Genomic DNA, 22,320 nt, shown 5'->3' on the forward strand with positions numbered 1-22,320 from the left:
ACCACTGGTTTGCTGTTGAGCCCCAAGCTGCAAAAAAGCCAGGGAAGTGCGAGAAACACTAGACCGGTTCACCTCCCCTCCAGCATCCTAAACCGGGACAGACTGGGTGGAGCGGGCTGGGTCCAAACTGTTGGAAGGGACCTGATATGTCCCCGAGGGCAGCGCCCTCCTGGCACCGTGTTGCCCTCTCTCCACACCACCATGAGGGCTGGCTGTGGAGGGGAGGATGGTGAGAGGAGGTGCCTGTGGTGCTGCTGGCAGAGACCACAGCCGGCAGCTGGGCTGGTGGCCAGAATGGCAAGCAGTCCCCGTCTCTGTGCGGTGCGGTGAGGGGCTGTTCCCCACAGGACCTAGGCATTTTGAAAGCCCCACACTTCCAAGAGCTGCACCTTGAAGTTCTCCTGGCAGAGTGGAGGGTTGTCGAAGGTCTCACAGTGCTCTGTGCGCCCCCAGAGCAGGTTGGTGTCGAGGGACAGAGCTTGGCCTCCCCCTCCACCTGAAAATGCAAGCAAGATGGTCAGGTTCTGCTCTCCCCATCCCGCTGCCCAAGCAGGGGCACTGGCCCAGCCGATGAGGTCTCTCAGGATTGCACCCCTCTCTCAGCTTTCTGTCCTTTGGCCACAGTGCAGCGCTGGGCTAGGGATGCCCTGACTGCCTTCTCTGCTAATTGGGATATCAGCGTGGAGGCAGAGCTTCCAGAGAGCTATCTGCAGAGCAGCCAGTGCGAGAGGTTGCCCTGGCAGCACAAGCTGAATTATTAAACTACTTGGAGAGCTGGAGAACAAGTAAAGCTCCTTGCATCCCTGCAGCCAGGCTTGTCCTGATCCTATTCCCGGGGGTTGCTGGAAGGGAGGCAGAGGCAACTGTCAGTGCTGCAGGCATTTCTGACTTGCTGCAGTCCTCTGCTGAACCCACCTCGGTGGTGGCGGGGCACAAAGATTCAACCTCCATGCTCAAGCCTGACCTGGGAGACAGCACCGCAGGCAGGCAGCCAGCACATCTGCTCTGGGTGACTGTGTCTGGCCCTTCCCTGGGCTGATCCCCACCTACATCTCCTCTGCATCCTACGCAAAACGGAGGGAAGAGCTGGGAAAGGACACCCAGCCTCAAGGGTGCCAACCTCACCAGGAGGTTTGGGCTGTGCTGCTCCCCCTTGGCTGGCAGAGCCCCTCTGGGGCTCTCAGAAGGAGCATCCTCGCTCTTGTGCAGCTTGGTACTCCTGCTAATTTAAGGTGACTGACTTCAACTTGCCTGACTTTAAACTGATATCCTAAACCAGGAGGTCTTTGCCTTTACAGGCAACTCAGATCTTAACTTTTTAGCCCAAGCAGCAGTGTGTCAGTGGGGGGATGCCCACCATTCGGTCATTACCAATAACGATCCCTTCCTGTGACCCGGACATGAACATGGAAGCTGTTTTGGAAGGCAGAAGGAAATGCCTGATGGCCAGAAATGGGGAGAGACGGCCTTTCCTCTGTGGCGCGGGCACAGTAAGATGGTTCGAGCTGGTGCTGCAGCCATCCAGGGAGGAGCCGAGGAGGGATGCAGGAGAGGGGGAAGGCGACCGCTGGCGTGAGCGTGGCACGGCTTTGGCCAGCTCTGGCTTCTTGATGAACACCCACTCATACCTCTCTGTCTCAGGACGCACCTGGAAAGCAGGAGAAACATGGTGAGCCCTGTGCTTTGGGGCATCTCTCTGTTGCTGAGGAGAGACAGTGCTGCCTGGCCCAGTGGGTCAGGGCCAGATGCTGTGTGCCAGGTCTGGACCTGGGGTAGGGAAGGGACAGGGCATTCTGGCAGTGCCAGGGCTGCTCTGGAGGCAGCTGTGGCTGGGAAGTTGGTTTTGTCTTTGCAAAGCACTGCCAGAGATGGGCAAACCTGCAGTGCCGATGTTGCCAGGTGGGTGCTGGTTGGATGCTGGCAGGGTACTGGATGAATGCTGGACTTTGCCCCCAGGATCTCTTGGACCAACTCAGCCTGCTCCTTCTGCAGGGATGCCAGAGCTGCTTTGGCAGTACTCCATCCAGGAGCTGCCCAAGGAAACAGGGCAGAAACCCACCCTGACATGCATGCTGCCCTGCTGTCATCTTGGGAGGATGCTCTAAGACCCACCCAGGGTTACTGCACATTGCCTCGGGGGCTGGAGTTCCTTCTCTCTTTCTCTGATACAGCACAGCAATTTCTGTGCTGCTGCCTCCTGCCAGGGCTAAGGGGCAGCAGTTGGGACCGTGATAAGGAAGCAGCTCGGTGCCACCATGCCCTGAGTTGTCAGAGGGATAAAGGAAAAAGCAATAACCAGACAAACCCATGAGTGTAAACCCAGAAATAAAATGTGACTTACAGTGAACACAAAGCACTCCCCTGTCCCAAAAAAGCCCGATGTTGCCCCGCTCTTTTTCCTTTCACTCCAGTCAGAGGAGAGAAATGCCCCGCACACCTTTGGGAGAGAGCACAGGGAGGCAGCCGTCAGCAGGTGAGACGGCTGGGACCAGAGCAAGCCCAGAAACACCAGCCACTGCTCATGTCTTCAGGAGGGCAAGGGCTCTGCAAGGGCCTCAGGGGGACCGGAGAGCCAGATTCTGCTGTGCCAGCCTAATCCTGTGCTGACAAGTCGCTGGTGCTCTGGCAGAGTCCGCTCAGCCTCGGTGCCTGAGGGGGGCTCTGGCTGCTGGGGGGGGTTGCTCCATTGCAGTAGAGGTGGTTGCGGTGAGCTGGGGGCCGGTTCGGTGGTGCTGGTGTGCTCCCCAGCAGCAGGAGCTGTGCCTCCCACCGAGCCCAGCGAGCTCCCAGCCAGAGAAAGGAGCAACTGTGCGGCTCAAAGCATGGTGTGAACAGTATTGCATCATGCTGTGGAAGGGCTATAGGAGGTCCTTGTCCTCAAGTGACCCCTGGACAGTGGCGAGGTGGTCACCTGTTTTATGATACTTTAGAGAAAATGTGGTTTAAAATGGCAAAGGCTTTGGTAACCTTTTTTTTTTTTTTTTTTTTTACCTAGAAGGCTTTTAACCAAGCCCAGGGGTCCTTCCACCCACGGTCAGCCTGATCCTGGTGTGGACATCCCTGACTTGACCATGGCTGAAGGGTCGTGAGTGAGAGGTGGGACCTCATGCCTGTCCTTGGTGCTAGCTAAGGGATAAAATGAGCTAAAACGTGTAGGAAACAAGGTTTTCTAAGTCACCTTCTCTTGTCTGCACAAGGCCCTAGGGGGTAGCGGGGTGTTTATCTCCGCACCACGCTGAGGTGTCAGGCTTGGCAAATAGGACTGGTAGGTCAATAAATCTTTGGGATGCCTGAACAATTTACACAACTTGCCCCCGCTGTTTGATGACGAGTGGGGAGATAAAATACAGGTTTATGAGCCATTCTCAGAGTCCCCAGGAAGAGGTCTGGCTCAGGGGGTTTTGCAGTTATTTCACGACTTTCAAATATTGTGGAAGTTGTCCTTATTTCTCCTCCATTTCCCTTGTGTGTCTGCTCTTGCAGTCAGAGAGAGATCCTTGCATTTAATGCATTGAAAACAAGTCCTGGCTCATGCAAAGCATCTGCTGACTTCAGGGAAGTCTGCTTAGCAAGGACTTAATGATTTAGCTTGTATTTACAATAAAAGAGTATCGCTTGTGAACTCTCTCCACCTCACTGACCCCCCGTTTCCCCCCAGAAGCACACTTCAGACTAGCTGGTGTCTGAGCTGGTTCTTGGTGCTGGGGGTGACTCTAGGTGCAGTTTGCTCTCTCCTGGGGGCTGGGGCTGACCCCAGGCAGGGCAAGAGAGGGACCACACAGCCCTGTAGCTGCTCCAACAAGTGCCAGTGTGGTCAACCACCCTTTCCCCTTCCCCACAGCTGCACCAGCACAGCCCACTGCTCTGCTTGGGGAAATACTCACCTCCCCCTCTGTGGTTTTTATGAGCAGCACCGTCGGTTCGTAGCCTTCACAGCATGTGTAAAACCTGCAGAGATGAACAAGGAGGCTGGATCAGTGGCGGTCTGGGGGCCAGGAGCAGCATGCCATGCAGGGAGCCTGGCCGTGCGGCGAGCACTGGGCTGTAAAGGGACAGTGGGGAGCGGTGGTGGCCCCTCAGCCTGTTGCTGTGCCAGCAGCTGGCCTGAGGGAGCTCACAGAAGGACAGCAGCAGAAACTTGTCATCAAACAATCCTTTATTGCTGCTATGTTGCTATGAAAACTCAGCCTTTATTTTCTTCCCTTTTTTTTTGAAGGAGGAGGAAGTGGGGGAATCAGAACAACTCTATAGTGCCATGTACTGTCTGAATGCTTCAACTAACCAGCATCTTGCAGCTCCTTTGTAGCAAACTGACTTTAAAATGTTGCATTTTTCCAGGGGAGAAATGGTAAGAGTAAGAAGACTGTAAAATAGAAAAGAGCAGCCCAAAAGTCTAACAATAAGCCGTCAGTAAGATTTTTGTGGAATCACTGAGAAAATTGTTACTTTCTTAGTTATCACTTTAAAATAAAATCTTTTTGTCTAGCGGTTCTATGAAGTAGGCTTTCAGTTTGCATGTTTATGTACAGCAGATAACTCTGTGAAATACATTAGTTTTCGAGTTTCATATGTGGTCCATAAAACTAGACTTACTAGCTCAGTGTGTGGTTATTTCTGTGAAATTATTATAACAGCTTTGAACAAGGATTTGCATTACTATGGTAAAATAGCTAAGAGGTTAATAGGGACTGGATCATCTTACAGGTCTTTTCCAATCTAAAAGATTCTATGATTCTGTGATTTTGTGTAGATCCAGCAGCTTCAGTGTTTGTACAGAAATGGAGGGAGTTGGCTTATGAGACTTCTCAAGTCATCATTTTTGCTTGGTGAAGCAGGTAATAGCTCAGATAAATCCAAACATTAAATCCTCCCACCTCTACCCTGGGGCACTGGGCTGGGGGGATGCTTCCTGGGGGGAGTTTCCCAAATGACCTTGTTTTTAATCTGGATGTGTTTCCTAATCTGGGCTCTGCACCCCGTTGCTGCCTTGGGAAGGTGCAGGGCTGTGCTTCCCGGGGTGGGGCTGCCCCGCTGTGCTATGGGTGCCTGCTCACCTCTCATGGGCTGGGAGTGATGCTCGTGGTGCTAACGGAGGTGCTGCCATCGTGGCCCCACCTTTAAACATCACCCTGAGAACCAGAGTGGCATGAGCAGCATCCAGTCCCTGGACAGCCTGGCATCCCTTCCCAGCTGGCCGTGAGCTGCGTCTCAGCAGAGCAGCGCTCCAGCACTGGGCATTGCGGGGACGTCCCTGCTTCCCACCGCACCCGTTGCTCCGTGACCGTGGCAGTGGGCATCACTGGGCCCTACTTTGTCTCCAGTGCTCACACTGGTCTTTCTATTGCAATTTGGGGCATTGGCCATGATGCTTGGGCTCTCTTAACTTGTGTTTCAAGCTTTTGATGTCTTCCTCATTGCAGGGTGTACCCACACACTGTCTGCCCCTGCCCTGAGCTCTGCCTGCTCTGTGACTGCAACCTGTCAGCTTAACATGCTCCTGCAGAGGAGCAGGTTTGGGTTTCCTGCCTGAAAACACTCTTGCAAAGGCAGCCTCAGCCCACTGGAAGGCTTTTGCTGCTTCACAGCTTGGGAAGTCAGTGGCAAACTGATTTCCCAGCTCAGTTTCGAGCCACAGCACTGACTGCAGCATCCAGCAGCATGCCTGTGCTCCGCACCACTGGGAGGGAGCTGGAGCTCTGGCCTGGGCATGGCGTGCTGGCTGGCCCTGGCTGATTGTGGCATGCCTGGCACGGCGTGGCAGATGGGGATGTTCCCCTGCACAGCACATGTGCAGGGCTCGATGTTCCCTGTGCTGAGTTGCTGATTGCCATCTGACTGAGCTTCACCCCCTCCCCTACAGCCAGCACTGGCCCAGGCCACATTCAAGATCTTGAATCGAACCCAAGAACCCTCAGGTGATGTCAGATGTACCCCACAGACACGACATGTTGCTCCTTTCTACAACACCAACCTCTACCCAGTTTTACTCCTCACCAGTCTGACCCAACCTGACCCGATGGGCAGATGAGTCTTTACCTCTGCAGGCTGCACCCATCTTCTGAGGTGGAGAAGAGCAGCAGCGGGGGGAAGAGGGAGAAGCGCTCAGGGATCCAGGACCAGATGATGCGCATCTCCTGAGCCGTTACAATGCTGGAGCTGAAGTTCTGCATGTCCACAGCCAGGTGGAAGGACTGCCTGCATGAGGGAGGACATCCATTATGGCCAAGCTGGGGTGCCTGTCTGCTTTTAGGGGTGCAGCCCCCATGCATCAGATTTTGTCACGCTTTTTGCATCATGAGCTTTCTGTTAACATCTCTAGCTCTGACTGCACAGTGCCTCCTGACAAGGTCCCCTATGAGGGACTATGAGGCACCCAGCACAGCCAAAGCTGCGGGAGATACCTGAAGCTCCCCCCCCGCCATGTTGTATCTCCACTGTAACTCATATTTTGTCTGCTCAGCCCCAAGAGCTGGCAAACAGAGAGTTCTCCTTACCTTCTCTGCACCATGGTTATGCCCCTCTCCATTAACGCCTTCCTGTTGGCCATCTGGAGAAGCCAGATTTCCTTGCGGGAGAACAGCCGGATGCCAAAGGCTCTCTCTAGGAGTTTGTCAACAGTCACGTGCTCAGCAATGTTCTGCACAAAAGCCTGCAGGTCTGCCTTGATGTCGGTCCCCTCCAGCTCAGCAGTGGTCACCGAGAACCTGTACTGCTTCAGCAAGGCCAGAGCAATGCGGTAGAGGACCTTCTGCCCCTCCAGCAGGTAGACATCAAAGACACGGATGGCGTAATTGAAGGGGAGATCATGAAAGAGCCATGACAACCATTCAGAGTACACCTCAAAGACGTTCTCAGAGGTGCTGGCTATGAGTTTGTGAGCTGCTGGGCAGTGCTTGTTGGCCAGATCCCCAAAAGTCATGCAGGAGGCTTGGTGGGCCAGGAAGGACTGGTCAATGTAGCTGGTGTGGGGAGCATTGCTGGCGATGAGGCGAGAGATGTTCTCAAAGCACTGAGCTTCGTCTTCACTGTAGTGCAGCAGCAGAGCCACCAGAGAGGGGAGGATTGGGCTGTAGGTTATGTCGGGAAAAAGGTTGCCGACACAGATGAGGATCTTCTTCAAGGCGGTGACCCCTTCCAGGTTGAGGCAGTATGTGGGCATGGAACATCCTTCCAGGAACTCAGGCAAAGGGTGGGAGCTCACACTTGGCTTCCCAAAGAGCCGACTGGCCACGTCCCTGTAGACAAGGGCATCTGGGGTGACGAGCCGGCAGGCGACCTGCTGGATGAGCTGGTGGTAGACCTGAGCTCTGAGAGCGCGGCTCGCTGCCCAGTAGCCTTCTCTTGCCAGCTTCTTCAGCTCCTTCGGGGGCTTACTGAGGATGTCTCGGGGGATATGTGCCTGTTGCTCCGGGTCTGGCATCCTGTCCCAATCCACGAACTGTCCACAGCCCAGACAAGAGGAGGCGTCGATGTCCCAGGTGTCAGCTTCGGACGTGATCACGATGGTGACTGGAGATGAGCCAAACATCTCTGTAGGACAAAGACCTTTTATTCAACATGCTTCACTGCCCCAGCTGACAGCGTTTCACCCTGGCTGATGGCGCTTTGAAGTCTTACAGCAATGTCTTGTATTTCAACAGTTATTCCCCCCACGCCAAGGGGAGGTTTTCAGAAGGCTTTGCCTGGCTGGAGCTGCTCGCTTTGCCCTTGCCTGCACATGTTGGCTCCGGCTCTGGGTGAAACCACTGCCTAGGGGCTCAGGGAAGCATGGGGCCAGGTACCAGCTGGGTGTCAGAGGTGTTTCTCCACACTGTGAGGAGCCTTGCATCCCTCAAAAAGCCCCTGAATTCCCAGCTTGTGACCTGCTGAGAGGGAGGTGCAGAAAGCAGGGACACAGTCCCGGTTCCCTGGGGATAACAATGGGACAGCAGCGTTAAGCCACTGGGTATAATGAGCAGCTGAGTCCCAGCCCAGTGTCACGGGCAGTGGGGGCACAAATGATGCTGGAGCTGAGAGGGACCATTTGCATTGTGTCACCACCCAAGGACAGAGCAGGGCAGGGGGCAATGTCCTGTCCAGGTCTGGCAGCCCAGGACCAGGCTGCTACAAGCCCAGATAGAGCAGGCAAAGCCAGCCTCGGGTATCTGCCCTCTCTCTTACTGCCTCCTGAAAAAGTCTCCTGATCCCTCTGGCCACTTGGGTACCAGAGAGAAGGTGCAAAGAGAAGGTGCTGCAGCAAAAGGGGCTCACCAGGTGTGTGGGGATGGTCTGTGGGGTGTGGGGATGATCTGTGGGATGCCAAAGGGTCCCCATTTCCTGCATGCCCCCATACACGTGGAAAGACCCCATCCAAGGGACCACATGCAGGGTCTGCAGAGCATCTGGGAAGCCTCTTGGAGGCAGAAGGTCCCCAGCCCCTTCCCCTGGGGAGGCTCCCACAATGGCACCGTGGCAGGGCTGTGGCAGCCGCCAGCCCTGTTCTGGGAAGAACAGAGTTTGAGCTCCTCCTAGAGCTAAGCAAGTGGCATTTTCCCTGGGGTTCCAGGAGAGCTCAGCTCCAGACCCTCTACAAGGAGACAGTTGTCTTTGCATGGGTGAGTTCTGCTGGGCGGTGATTAATTGGCAAGAATAAAGTTGATTAGCATACACGTTAATTCTCTGATGTATTTTTCTTGGATGCGCTCAGTTGGGTTGGGGAGTCTAGGATGGATTTGCACTGAAGCAAGCCTCTGCTCTGGCCCCAAGGGGACGTGGGAGGACAGCATGGTCCCAGCCCTGTGTACTGTGTGTGGCAGCACGTGGTGGCACATCGAGGGGGTCCGGGTGCCTGGGCTGCTCCCATGCTGGGTCTGGCTGTGGCTCCTGTTCTCCAGTTCAGTTTGACCCCTGCTCAAGCTCAGCAAAATCAGCAGATTAGGTCCAGATCTGGTTCAGGGAAAGGGCAGCCGTTTTAACGGGTTGCTGCTCAGCCTGAATCCCTGCTTTGAATAGACAGAGCCAGAGTGCAGCCACGCAGGCTTCTAGCCATAGAAACCAGGCTAAAACGAACACTGGGGCTGAAGCAGGGCTGTTTGCACCACCGTGGTCCTCAAATTCACCTTGTCCCTGCAGCTGGCCGCATACCATTGGTGCTGCCCTGCCCAAAGCACCGAGGAGCATCATCCTGAGCCCACCCAGCTGCTGGTGCCCTGACCCAGGGTGCTGGCTGGTGGCTCTAGCTCTGCCTGCCCTGGGAGATGCTGAGGGTGATGGGGAAGGAAAAGTGGGTCTGCTCCAGCCCCTCTCCTCAGCTGGATGTGATCCTGGCATGAGCAGGACCAGCAAGAACCTCCTGCATCCTCCCCTGCACGAGACGTGCGGCTGCCCCGGCTGCAGCTCACTCACCTTGCCCGGTGCCCGTGTTCTCGCCCTGGGCCGGCTTGGCCATGGGGAAGCCACCAGCCGCCCCCCCCGGGGAGTGGGGCAGGCTGAGCCCCACCTGCAGCATGTGCCCTGGCTCTGGTGCACGCCGCTGCCGGGTCCCCTCTGTCCCCATCACCTGCCCTGACTTTTAAGGTGAGTGCCAGCCTGCCGGCACAGGAGGTTTATTTGGGGTAAACACAGTGAGGGGTGGAGCAGCTCCCACGCCCACGTCACCCCTTCCCACCCCAATTCTGCACCGAGGCTGGGGAGGGGGATGTAAACACCCCGTGGGATGAGATAACCATCAAACCAGCAACACAACCATTAAACGTAATAATGTTTTTTCCCAAGTATAACCTTCATTTTCTCACTCTGGGGTTCACCCCCTTCACCAGCGTCATGGGGCAGGGAGGGTCCTGCGGGGGTGGGGGGTGGGGATGGGGCCGCTGCAGCCATCGCCTGCCCTTGAACGATGGAAACGTCAACACAGTGAGTGGGTTTGCAAAACCGCTTCCCGCTGGATGGTCCCGGAGGAGTCAGAAAGGGAAACATGTGAGCAGCAAGTGCCAGGAACCAGGAGAAAAGGGAGAGACTGGGGCATGAGGAGCAAATCATGTCCTTCTGCAACCGGCTCGTGTACCCTTGGGGACACTCTTTGGGGATGGGTGCGCTGGGGCTATGCTGGCTGTGTTTGCCACATTACTTGAGCACCGGCTGGCAAAACCACCAGGGGAAATTTGGGGTGATGCAGATTTGCACCCTGCAGCACCCCATGCCTCCTATGTACTCAGTTGCCCAGCGGGAGCACAGGGCATGATTGTTGCAGGCACAGTTGTGGTGCTCCAGCATTCCCGATCTGTCCCCCTGAAAATGGTTGCTATTGACTGACTTTTAGCTTCAAAATGCGATATGGAATTACAGACCATATGCTGTATTCAGAGACAAAAGAGCTGACTTGAAGGAAAGGTACCCTCAAACAGTTGAGAAATGCTGCCAGCAACATTGCACCGATCAAGCATTGCTACCTGGAGAACTCACCGTTCCAGCTGCACATAAAAAAGGGCATTTTTATAGGCATCTTAGATTTTTTCAAGGTTTTTTTCTTTTTCCCCTTAGAATATCGGAATTTTTTCTCTTGTGATAACAGCAAGTGCAGGTTGTTCCTGCCTTGTTTCCCTGCCTGCATGTCTGCAGGGTCTGCCTGCACCTGCAGCGCATCCCTGGGCACCTGCCGCACCAGGGGTCTCAGGGTATCTGCTGAGCTAGAGCGGTCCCTCTGCAGACCCTCTCCTTTCTGGACAAAGCATCACCTCCACGATGTGCCAAAATCTGACAGGAGTGGCACGGCTGTCCTGTCATCCCTCTCCTGCCTTTGCTACTGGGAAGCTGGGAGCCTGTGGAAGCAGGTTGAGGGGCTGTGTCAGCGAAGGGCCCCCCAGGGTGCTGCGCTGGGTGGGCGGGAGGTGAGGGGCTGTTTCCCAGTGGGAAGCTCCTGATCCGCACCCAGTGTCAGTCTGTGTGCTCGACTGTGGCTCAACCCCACGTGCTGCACCCGAAGCGGGGGGTGATGCCCCCCAGCTCTGCTCCTGGGGTCCCCATGCCACACCCCACTCTGGTTCCCAGTGCTGAGGGGGGGCTTATTCTCTCTCCAACTCAAACCCTTTTGCCCAGGCTTTCACAGCAGCAGCTCCTGCTGCCTTTCCCAGGACCTTGTCAGCTGCATTCCCCTCATTTGCTTTTTCTAGGGCAGTGGCTGCCTCTCCCTGCCAGCTCAAAGCAGCTTGACACCCCCCCCCCCCGCAGCCCCCCGCCCACCCTGCTCCCCGGCAGATGCTCTGCTCCACAGCAAGACAGGAGATGGAAGTGAATCAGGGACGGTGTGAAATGGATCATCTCTTCATGCGTTTTTAATGGCAAAAAAAATTAAATATGTAGAGGTCGTGCTGGATCCGGATGAACAGCGTGGCTGAAGGCCATAAATGTTTTATGCTCCGTGCCCGCGAGAGCAGCCAGGCTGGCTCGGGTGAGCGATGGTAACAAGAGCCACCAGCCTGGGGACGCAGTCCACACCGGGGGACCAGGGCCAGCGGGGCTCCCCACAGCGCCCATGCTGCTCCTCTTGGTGCCCAGGACATGTCTGGCACGTGAGCCCTCCTCGGCTACAGGTCTTCGGTGCTGAGCATCGGGCTCAGCCCCTGTGCCGCAGCCCTGTCCCGCAGCAGGAGGGGGGTACATCCCTCCTGCCCCCCCAGCCACGTCCCCCAGCCCTGCCCAGCTGCTGCAGCAGAGCAAATGTGAAATGAAGTGATGCCGGGGGGTGCTCAGCACCCCACAAAACCAGCCCCGGGGGCAGCATTTCTCCGGCAGAGCTTGCTCCCCATTGCATGTGTGGCTCCTCTTCCTCCTGGCTTGACAGCCACCCCATCCCAGCGGGTTCGGTGCTGCTCCGAGCACTCGTGGGGAGTACAGTGGGCACGGCAGCCACCTGTGAATCCGCTGGTGAGGATGCGCTCGTTATCGTGACACGCCACAGTGGTGCAGTAGCAGCCCCATGTTACAAGGGCAATAAAACATCGCTGCCAGTGCCTCACTGCTGCTTTTCAAGCACGCCTACTGATGTTTGCATCTGCATTGACTTGCATCATCAATAGCACCCCCCCAAAAAAAAGGAGAGGACAAATCCTGGTGGATCAGGTGTGGGAAAAGCACTTTGGGCTTGGAAGGAGGTTGCTGCAAAAGCAAGAGCCTGTGCCCACTGGCCAGTTACTGCAGAGCCCTTCACAGCCTTTGCAAACAAAATATTGACAGTGTCAACACTGGCCAGTGTGACGGTGGCTTCCCGGCAGCCCAGCCCTGCCTGCTGCTGCTGGCACAGGGACAGTGATGAGGGACAGGGATGAGGGGGACAGGGACACCAGCGTGGGCTGGGGAGGGCAGGGGGAGGCAGCCACTGTCATCTGGAGATGGGCAGGGACAGGGGATGGGGCTGAGGATTTGGGGAAGGGAAACAGCAGCTGCCTTAAGGAAGGGAAAGGCAGGAGGCTGGGAGGAAAGGCCATGGGGAGCCCGGCGGGCTGGAGCAGCTGTGCCCGAGGGGGACAGTGGGCAGCACTGCTGGGGTGTTCTGAAGTGACACCTGAACGTCAGGAGCTGCAGCCCAGAGCGGGAGAGGGACAGGGTGACCTGCTGCTCAGCCTTGGGTTCATGTGAACCTGGGGAGGGGAGGGAGGGAGGGAGGGAAGGGGGAAGCAAGGACAGAGGGAGGATGGAGGGAGGAACAAGGGATGCAGGAGAGAGGAAGGAGGGAGAAAGAAGCAAGGAAGGAGAGAGGAAAGGAGGAGAAAGAGAGGGAGGAAGGAAGGAGGAAGGGAGGAGGGAGAAAGGAGGGAGGCAGCAGGACGGAAGAGGGGAGGAAGGAGGGAGGAAGGAGGGTGGGTGTGCTGCAGAGGTGCTAACTAGAGCAGGCAGCCCTCTGGGAGATGGGGCAGCAGGACATGTCCCACGCGGTGCTGGATGGCGCATGTCAGAGCTCAGTCCCAGCAGTGACCCAGCTGAGGCGGCAGCGCGGAGGGTCCCCATCCTCTTCTGTTACACTGGTATTCAGCGCTGGCACAAAAACCTTGAAAAAACAAGAAAGCAACTCCTTCCTTAACTTGCAAATCACTAGTGGATCCTGGTGTGCAGTAACACGGGGGTAATGCTGTTGGGATGCAGAGGATTGATTCCCCCATCCCAACATTTGTCCGGTCCCACCAGACTTCACCACTCAGAAGTAAACTACTCTGACACTCAGGGCTCTTATTTCATAGAATTACAGAGGCTGGGAAAATTCCTGAGCACTGAGCAACTGGTCCTGTCATTGGGCTGGATCTTCGCATCTTCCAGTGTATTTTGTGCTTCTCTGGAAGATGAAAAAGGGCTCCTGTAAAATCAGAAAGAAGCAACAGGCTTGGATGCAGTTTTGCTCCTGACCCAAGCATCTTTCTGCCCTTCCCAGGTCCCTGAGAGCACAGGGATACCCAAGCCTGGGGGACGCTGCCTGTGTCCTCGCGCTTTCTCTGCCTAATTTTCTCTGTCGCAGTTATTCTCCAACCCGCTGTACCAAAGCTCCCCTGGCACAGTTTGGGTTGAATGTTCCCCCACTGCCGTGCTTATAGCTGTATATTTCAATCCAGACCATAATATTATTACCACAATGCCGATACACAGGTGCTCTGATGGCATGAGATGGGTGCAAGCTGCATGCAGGAGACCATCAGTGCCCTGGGAGCTGCCACAGGGTTCAAAGCTCATCATCGACGTGCAAAATTAAACCAGAAAGGATTTCCTTCTGCCTCAGCACCTCTGTACCTCTGCACCCTGCACCGCACACCCAGCACCCCTGCACCCTGCACACCCAGCATCTCTGCACCCTGCACCGCACACCCAGCACCCCTGCACCCTGCACACCCAGCACCTCTGCATTCCTCACCGCACACCCAGCACCTCTGCACTCTGCACCGCTCACCCAGCACCTCTGTATCCTGCACACCCAGCACCTTTGCACCCTGCACCACTCACTCAGCACCTCTGCATTCCTCACCGCACACCCAGCACCTCTGCACCATGCACCCTGCACACCCAGCACCTCTGCATCCCGCACCACACATCCAGCACCTCTGGATCCCGCACCGCACACCCAGCACCTCTGCACCCTTCGCCCAGCACCTCTGCACCCACGGACCTCTGCAGCCTGCACCGTGCATCCTGCACCTCTGCGATGGGCACCTCTGCACCCCACAACCCGCACCCCTCCACCGTGCACTCCTGCGCTGTGCATCCTGCACCGCTGTGGCGTGCACCCCTGCACCCCGCATGCTGCAACGCTGCGGTGGGCACCCCTGCACCCCGCCCCGTGCACCCCCGCCCCCTGTACCTCTGCACTGTGCCCCTCCGCACTCTGTAGCTTGCACCCCGCACCCTGCACGCCTCTCCTGCCCCTTGTACCCCGCACCCCGCACTCCCGCGCCCCGCCCCCCGCAACACTCACCGCTGCGCCCCGCCCCCAGGCCTCGCCCCGCCCCCCAGCCCGCGCCCCGCCCCGCGCTTCCCCGCCCCGCCCGGCCCCTGCGCGCGGCGCAGTTTGGCCCTCGGCGGCCGCCGTCGCGGCTGACCCGGGCCGGAAGCGCGGGGCTCTTCCGGGCGGCGGCGATGGCTCCGGACCCCTGGTGAGCGCTGGGGCAGCTCCGGGCTGGGTGCGCTGCCGCCGCCCCCTGCCCCCCCGTCTTCTGCCACGGGGCCGGCCCGGAGCCCTCGGCCGCTCGTCGGCACTGCGAGCCGGGCCCCGGGGCCGAGCGAGCCCGCCGTTGACGTGGGGCCGGGGGCGGCGCTGGCGGCGGCCGCTGCAGGCCCGGCGGCCGTGGGGCTGCGAGCGGCGGGGCCTGCTCTGGCCGCCTGGGGCGAGGGGCTCCCCCGGAGCGCTCCTTTGCCCCCCAGACCCTCTGTTTAGGTCAATGTGAAGAGCAGCGCCTCCCGCGCCGCGGACTGTGCGGGGCCGGCGCGGTGTCCCTGCGGCGCCAGGCCCAGCCGGGCAGGCCGGGGGTGGGGGGCGGCCGGCAGGGGGGCTCAGCTGCCGCGTCTCGTTCGCAGGCTCTCGCTGTACGATGCCACCTGCCAGATCGCCCAGGAGATCGCCGAGAAAATCCAGGAGCGTAACCGGTACCAAAGGAATGGGGAGAGTTCAGCCAAGGTACTCTTCTGCCGGTGGCTCTGGGGCTTGTGAACGTGGATTATATATATATTTTTTTTAGGTAAATTTTGCTTTTAGCTGCTCTAAATACCGGTTAAACATTAAATTTCCAGGAGTTGGATGTGTATAGGGAGCTGTAATTCCTCAGCTTCCTGCCTCCTGGATGCAGAGGGACGTGGATGCTGCCTGGACGGGCACATCACCCAAGTAACATGGGCTGGAGCACGGTGGGGAAGGGGCTGGTGCTGCTAGCTGGGAATCTGCAGGTCAAAAGTTGTGTTTAGTAGCAGGAATCTGTAATTAATGGTGTGTTCTTTAAGATTTCCATAAAGAAAACAAGATTATAGTTTCTAAATTAATGGTAGCTTTTCAGTGTCACAAAAATGACTGGATTTAACAGTAACGAATCTTTTAGGTGTGCAGCAATGCTGGTTTTACAAAAAGAGAAAAGGAGAAGCTGTGGGAGTGTTGGGCAGGTGCTGCTGACTGCTCAGGGCTATTGCTGCCAGGAACGGAACTTTTGTTAGAGATCTGAATCTGTGAGACGTTGAGGTGCACGTCAGCTTCTGTGTTCTCCTTTCAGTGTAAATACTGAACGGACATTTTTCCCCCACAAGGCTGGTTTGCTTCCTTTCTGTAGTGGCTGTAGATCAGATAAAAGACAAATTTTGCAGCCTTTTAAAGCTACACTTCTAACAAAATATAAGACCAAAATATAACGGAGATGATAACGAACTGTAAAGCTTACCCAGGAATATCATGCTCTCCACTTTTTCACACTTCCTGTTTAAAAAAAAGTTTTTCAGGAGGGTGTGTTCTTTAGCACTGAAAGCGTCACCCTTTCCTTCAAGAAGTGTAGGAGCCTGCTGGATTGCACACGCCATGGTTCGTGCCATTAGCTTCCTCCTTGACTGCACTAAGATAAAAATGCATGCAAGCCCTTGAGTTAGTCTTTTGTAATAATTTGCATAATTAAATCCCCACTGATTTATTTTGTAGACTCTGCCCCTCTTAATAGCAGGTTGTAATGTGATGTACGATCACTAAATCATCTTTGCCAGTCTCTTTGATAGCTTTTAAAATAAAATTTAAAAAACAAATAAAATATTTTTTGAAATGTTTCCTTTGAAGAAAACTGTGTAGGCTTTGTACAGTAGTCAGTGCTTTTTAATGAATGACTCAGATTTGGCACGAATTGAAAGGAGGTTTCAGAAGGCCCAAATAAGTGGTATTTGAGAGAAATGTTTTCTCTAGCTGTAGAATTGAGAGTGTTTAGGTCTGCTTTCAAGATAATGAATTTTTAGAAATTGTATAGATATCCTCAAGCAATAGAAGACTAATAAAAAGATTGCTGCTTAATCCGTCTGTATTTATTATAGAGGACAAAGTTCTCTATTTGCATCATCACAATCAGTGATGTGTTCCAAAAACCCCCAACAAAACATTGTGTTAATGTTTGAAGCCTTTCTTGTACTGTAACTCTCTGAGGTTGTGTTTCATGGAAACATTACATGGTTGACTGACTCTTTCATAAAATCATTTTTTCCATGCCCGGTGTTTTCCAAGCACAGTTTCTCTTTAATCCATTAACAGTTAAAGATGAATATTTGGCAGCGTTTGATTTTACTATAAACAAGCTTCCAACAATGAGAGAGTTGTTTTCGTAACAGAAATGCATGTTGAGAAATCAACGGCTGAGCAGTCATATATTCTGTGACTCCTGAATGTTTTAATGGAGTAAGGAGTCTTGGTACAATATTTGCCTGGTAGGGAGATTTTAAACAAGTTTTTATTTTTATAATATTTTGCCATTAGTGTGGCTAAAAAAACCTTACTGCTTATTTACTGCTAATCAAAAAATAGAACATAAAATTTAAAATGGAAAAGAAAAACAAACCCAACCCGGAAACCTGTGGGGAAAGATTTCAAGCCAGCACTTACCATCTGTGAACTCTGCTCTGTTGAGCTGATCTTGAAACTTCCTTTGGTTTCTTTTTCTTTTTTCCTGTCAAGGAGGGGAGATCTTTTGTTAAAATGCTGCACTTTCTGGCCAGAATAGCAGAGGGTATCTGTACGTAGATGACATTCTTGTATACCTTTATGTTACTTTGCTGTTCTGGGTCAATTACATGCAGCATTCTCCACCTGGGCTTCAGTAGACATGAAGTGAAAAGTCCTTTTATTACATGACTGCAGAGCTAGAGGATATGTAGCAGCTTGAACTTTCCTAAGTTTCCCCATCCTGACTTTGGAAATGTTGCCATAGTGTTCAGCTGCTTTGGGTCTGAAGGTGGATTTTGGCTGTGTGCTCTCAAGGCTGCCTCAGCGCCGGTGCATCTGCTTTCTGTTGTTGTATTTGGGAGTGTTTGAGAACAAGTCTCCGGAGTCAGATTAAAACTTCTGATGCTATCAGGGGATTTTTGGGGATCTCCTGCTCCATCCCTGTCCAGATACCGGGTGCAGTTTAGCTGTAGGCAGGTTCCTGGAAGCACGGTGACTGTTCAGTGAGATGTTCAGTTGGTGTCTGCCTGCTGCCTCTGTGTCTTCAAGAACATAGGAATGAGAGTCAAAGCAAATACTCCTCTGTTACTAGTCATCGCACAAAGCATCTGAGGATGCTAACCATTATAACCCGCAGCAGGCTAATAGCTTGTGAAGCACGTAGTCTTAATTAGGATGACTTGCATATTTAATTGCAGTTAGTGTTTTTCCTAGTGTGTTCTGCGTAACTGGAATGAAAAGAAATAACATTTAAGGAGGAAGAGCCCAGAGGATAATGTCAGCCTAACTTGGGAAGCGATGGGGGGAGAGGAGGAGGATTCCCGTAGGCCTTGAGCTTGCTTGCAGGAGGGAAGAGTGTGAAGGACTTAACTACCGTTTTTAGTAGGAACAGACACAACTGATTTGGGCAGGTCAGTTGTGAGAAAGGGTGGGGAGTTGTAGGTTCCACTGAGAAGGGAAATGGAGGAATTCTGATTTTCTTTAGGATCTTTAGTTTAAAGTTTGGAGGAGTTCAGTGGAGGGAATGTCTTGATTCTGTAGCAACCTTCTCTCTAATTCTGGGAGATGGGAAAGAAACCTGGTGGCAGAAGAAGCTAGCGCCTGTATTTGTGCTTGAAGATAGAGGAAAGAACTGGGAAACTAACTGGAAAATATTAAAATGTGCTGCAATGTTTGGCCCATCTAAAGGAGTGTGTTTTATAAAAACTTGAAAGAAGGCTCCCCATATTAAACACTGTTAATGCATTAGAATAGTGTTTGCGAAACTAGTACTATTAATCTCATTATTTTGTAAGCAGTCCAAACCAATTAACTGTGTCGTTCCCTTGGTGGCTCTGAGGCAGGCTTTCTTTGTTTAGAGTGGAGTCCTTCATGCTGCTATAGCTCAAGTTAAATGTATTGTCACCTGCATGTAGTAGCATTAAATTTTATGCAAATATAACTTAGACTGAAAAAAAAATATAGATAAATCTCTTTCTTCCCTTTCAGCTCAATGTGATTATCAGATCGTCATTGCAGAATCTCAGAGAGAAGATCGATCAGCTGAAGGACTTACTGCTTCGGGCTGTGTCAACACACCAAATGTATCCTGTAAACATTAACTCACTCACCTTTCTGTATTGTGTGAGAGAGTGGAAAAATATGCTATAATTGGTTTGCCATGCAGTTGGTGTTTTTCCCTCATTCCATTTTTAGAAGACTTTGTCACTAGAACTTTGTCCGTGCTGCTGTTTAATATTTTCACTGCAGCTGCAGTGCAGGAAGGGTTGTGAGCCTGGGCATTTCTGGTGTGGTGGGCATGAGGCTGGCTTTGGTTATGTTTTGTTGGAGAGAAAGGTAACAAAATGGGCTGAATAATCTCAGAGCTGCCATCATCTTGCCTGTGCACTGTGCTGGCACAGCTGATTTAGTGGCTGGTTTGTGAGCTGAGATCACTCATCTAGCAGAAAACACGCTAATCTGTTATTTTCTCTTGGCTCAGTCGCTGGCTGCAGGAGTGCCCATGCTTGCTTGCAACAAGGAAGGATGAAGCCTTGCTCCTCAGGGTGTGGGCAGGGATGTGGCAGCCCTGTCTTGGACTAACTTGGGGAGCGATGGGGCTGCCTCTTCAGAATAATGTTAGAATGCTTAAAAATGTGCCTTAGAAAGAAATCACAGGTTTTCTTTGAGGAGTGTTACCCTGTGGCCTGGCTTGGGTTTGCTTTTCCTTCCATGTGTTGGGATAGTCAGGCTTAAGGAGTCAAAGTAGTCATCTGTCTCCCTGAAGGTATCCAGCAGCCATCTGGTTGATACCAGAATGAATGAATGTTTAATTTCAAGTCTACCATAGCAGAAATCCCTTCTAAGCGTGAGCCCCCCCAAGTGCTGTGCTGAAGGCCTGGGGTTAAAACTTCCCTGTCCAGTGAGTGCTTGAGAGCAGATGTCTGCTACTACTGTGGCAGAAAATGTAATAAATCAGTTCAGCTATTGCATGATCTTCTTCACAGTACTTGGAACAGGGTTAGTAGTCCTTCAGAATGTCACTAAGATTAATTAAAAAAAGCAAACACGTGTCCCCCATTGAAGCTGCAGCACTTCAGGGCATCTTGCCTTTCAGAAATACTGCATGAATTGTTTTTCTGCTGCGTTGGTAGCTGTCGGGGTGTTCTGCTGATGAATTACAAATGGAAGCAGGTGCTCAAAGTAAACTTTTGGTTGTTTGCTGACTACTTGGCTGGGAGCTACTCACCTGGTCTGTGTTAGGAGCCTCCAGTGAAATAAGATGTGAGGGACCCTGCTAATTTTAAAAGTGCTTTTCTGTTTGGGCCTGCCCAGTTCATATCATAACAGTATAAGCTGGAGCTTTTCTGAGAAGTCTTATCCTTCCCTGAACTTAACCCGTGCAGTAATATTGTAAATGAGATCAACTGCCCAGGACTACTTAGTAATAAATGAAAGAAGAATTATGTGGGCATTTGGAGGAGAAAATGCTGTTCTTAGTACTTACGCTAATTTGGCAGTAAATAGCCTTCCAGTTCTCTTACAACTTTGAGATGATTACCTGAAGATCGCTCCGTGGTTGCTGTATGAAACGTTTTCTGGGATACGTAAACTTCAGAAACACATTTAGAGTAGCAGCAGATTTCATTCAGAAAAATATGACCTCTCCTTTTCTTAGGTGTTACAGCCTTTTCCTGAGTTAAAATAGTTACTCTAGTTAATTTTTGATGATCATGAGGTCTGATTTATTTTAAGAATGTATAACAGGTATTATTTTTATTATGTAAAATTAAAGTTTTTCAGTGTTTTTAAGTTTGGTCCTTAACCAAGTATCATCAGCACCCAGCTGGAGGGAGACAGGAGGCAGAATCTGGTGGATGACCTTCTCACACGACAGAAACAACTCCAGGCATCTTACAAGAACGAAGGCACAGAACCAGATGTGATAAGGTATGGCATTGTCACCTCAAATGAACAATGTGATTTGTGCTTTGATTATCTCTGAAGATAATGTTAAATGCATCCATTGAAATAATTTAGCTCTGCATGTAGCGAACTGTGGTTTCATTTGCTTAGAAATTGTGTGCTTTTTTTTGGTGACAGTATCATGTATGTCTACAAAGCTGGGGAGGACGAGGGAATGGGGAATTGCTTGGAGGAGGTAATAGCTGACTAACTGATCTAGTAGAGTCAGTCACCGACTTGGACTGATGGGTGCCACTGTACAAGGTTGACATGAATTGTTGGAAAGAGAACTGTCAGGGTGAGGCTTAAGCTTCAAATGGTCCCCAAAGACCATATTGTGTAGCAGTCAGCAGGGGCCTTCAAATGGAATACATTTTAATTTCCATTTTGGTGTGTCCTTCACAGCTGGAAAAAATAATTATGGTTAATAGCCTTCAAATTGTGCTCTCCCTGAGTTTTCAGTTTTCTCTCCTGTGTTTTCAGTGAAATCCCCACTGGTCGAGGGGGAGTATCCTGGGTTCAGCCTGGAGCTCTGTGTGCTACACATGATCTAAAGGCTCTGCTAACGAGGCTCAGTCTCTTCTGCCTCTTCATCTGTGTTGTACACTTTGAGACTCATTTTTCTTTCAATGTGTTTAAACTGCCCAGTGAATGAATTGCTGGAGGAGAGAGAGGAGAAAAGGGGTAGCAGTAAATAAGCTTTTTTCCCCAAGTTCATGGCCAGGCTACAGACAACAAAATGAAGCTGCCATTTCCTCTTTCCTCTGCGAGCAAATGGGTGGTAGATCGATCACCTTAGCACAGGATTAGGACTATGGTATGTTGGAATTGAAGTGGCATGTGTTGAGGGACAACTTCAGATGCATCCTCGTGATTCACGGGGTGATGTGCTTTGATCTCTTTTAGTCTTGAGCCAACATTCACACAAAAAATGAAAAGCTCTGCTATCAAAGAGTGTGACTTACCTGTCTTCTGACCCCATGCAGGTCGCTAAATACTGCTCAGTGTGAGAGTTACCATTTTGGCTAAATTCCAGCGCAGGTAGTTGCATTTGCTCTTCATAATTTTTCCCCTGCAGATTCAGGTAATCATCTGTCCTGCAAAATGATGCAGGAGAGAAGTGGAGCTGCAGTCTCTTTAGTTTTGCAGAGCTTGCTATGTTTGCATGGTCAATGAAATAGTACTGAGTGTAGACTGTGACTGGTAAACCCTGGTTTTAAAGCCTTGTATTTTTAAAAAGGTGAACATAATTATTGGAAGTTTTATATGAATCACGACCATTTGGCCCAGGCACCTATTTTGCCAATGTGTGGCAAGCTTTAATGCAGCAGGCACAGACTTCTTAAGCTGGCTGTGGGTCATGCAGGGGGCTGTGCTCTGCCCTGTAAGCCCTGCACAATGCCGCATGTGTGGTCTGGGTCATGCGATGTGGCTGAGCGGAGCTTCCCCACCTCTGCTGACCCGTGGCGTAGTGAGATCTGCCTCTGAAGTGTGCGCCTGTACTTCTGCAATATGGGCATGCAATAGAAATACATATTTTAAAAGATTTTGAGCTTGTGCTTCAAGTGGCAGGTGTTTTCTAATACACTATATTCACTGGACCTTTTCTGTAGCAAATCAACAGCATTGCATTTTATACATGCACAAGTGAGGTTACTTGCGTGAGGGGAGAGTGTTAGAGCCCTCCTGAGAAAGTTTCTCACCTTCTTGCAATGTCAGGCCTCAGTCTTAGAAAAAAACTTCAT

At 52.4% G+C, this 22,320-nt stretch overlaps 2 protein-coding genes across 4 annotated transcripts in view; one reads left to right on the forward strand and one right to left on the reverse strand.

Moving 5' to 3' along the window:
- Positions 1–340: 340 nt before the first annotated feature.
- On the reverse strand, positions 341–14,416 carry LOC308054455 (TBC1 domain family member 24-like). The gene is made up of 7 exons (XM_080367334.1): positions 9,385–14,416; positions 6,495–7,530; positions 6,037–6,195; positions 3,885–3,948; positions 2,342–2,437; positions 1,372–1,648; positions 341–496 (listed from the first exon to the last, which is right to left on the reverse strand). Exons 1-7 carry the CDS (start codon positions 9,533–9,535, stop codon positions 351–353), a joined length of 1,929 nt encoding a protein of 642 aa, XP_080223460.1. The 5' UTR covers positions 9,536–14,416; the 3' UTR covers positions 341–350.
- A 78-nt stretch (positions 14,417–14,494) lies between these two features.
- STX8 (syntaxin 8) overlaps positions 14,495–22,320 on the forward strand; it is a 104,571-nt gene continuing 96,745 nt past the window's right edge. For all 3 annotated transcript variants that reach the window (XR_013924096.1, XM_080367246.1, XM_080367245.1), the window contains exons 1-4: positions 14,495–14,609; positions 15,031–15,130; positions 18,620–18,714; positions 20,450–20,560. Coding sequence is in view for 2 of the 3 variants with exons in the window: in XM_080367246.1 (XP_080223372.1) it covers positions 14,593–14,609; positions 15,031–15,130; positions 18,620–18,714; positions 20,450–20,560 (323 nt within the window). In the remaining variant the exon portion in view is untranslated. The remainder of the gene's footprint in view (positions 14,610–15,030; positions 15,131–18,619; positions 18,715–20,449; positions 20,561–22,320) is intronic.

The sequence above is a fragment of the Falco punctatus genome (genome assembly GCF_963210335.1).
Source record: "Falco punctatus genome assembly, chromosome: 1".
NCBI lineage: Eukaryota > Metazoa > Chordata > Aves > Falconiformes > Falconidae > Falco > Falco punctatus.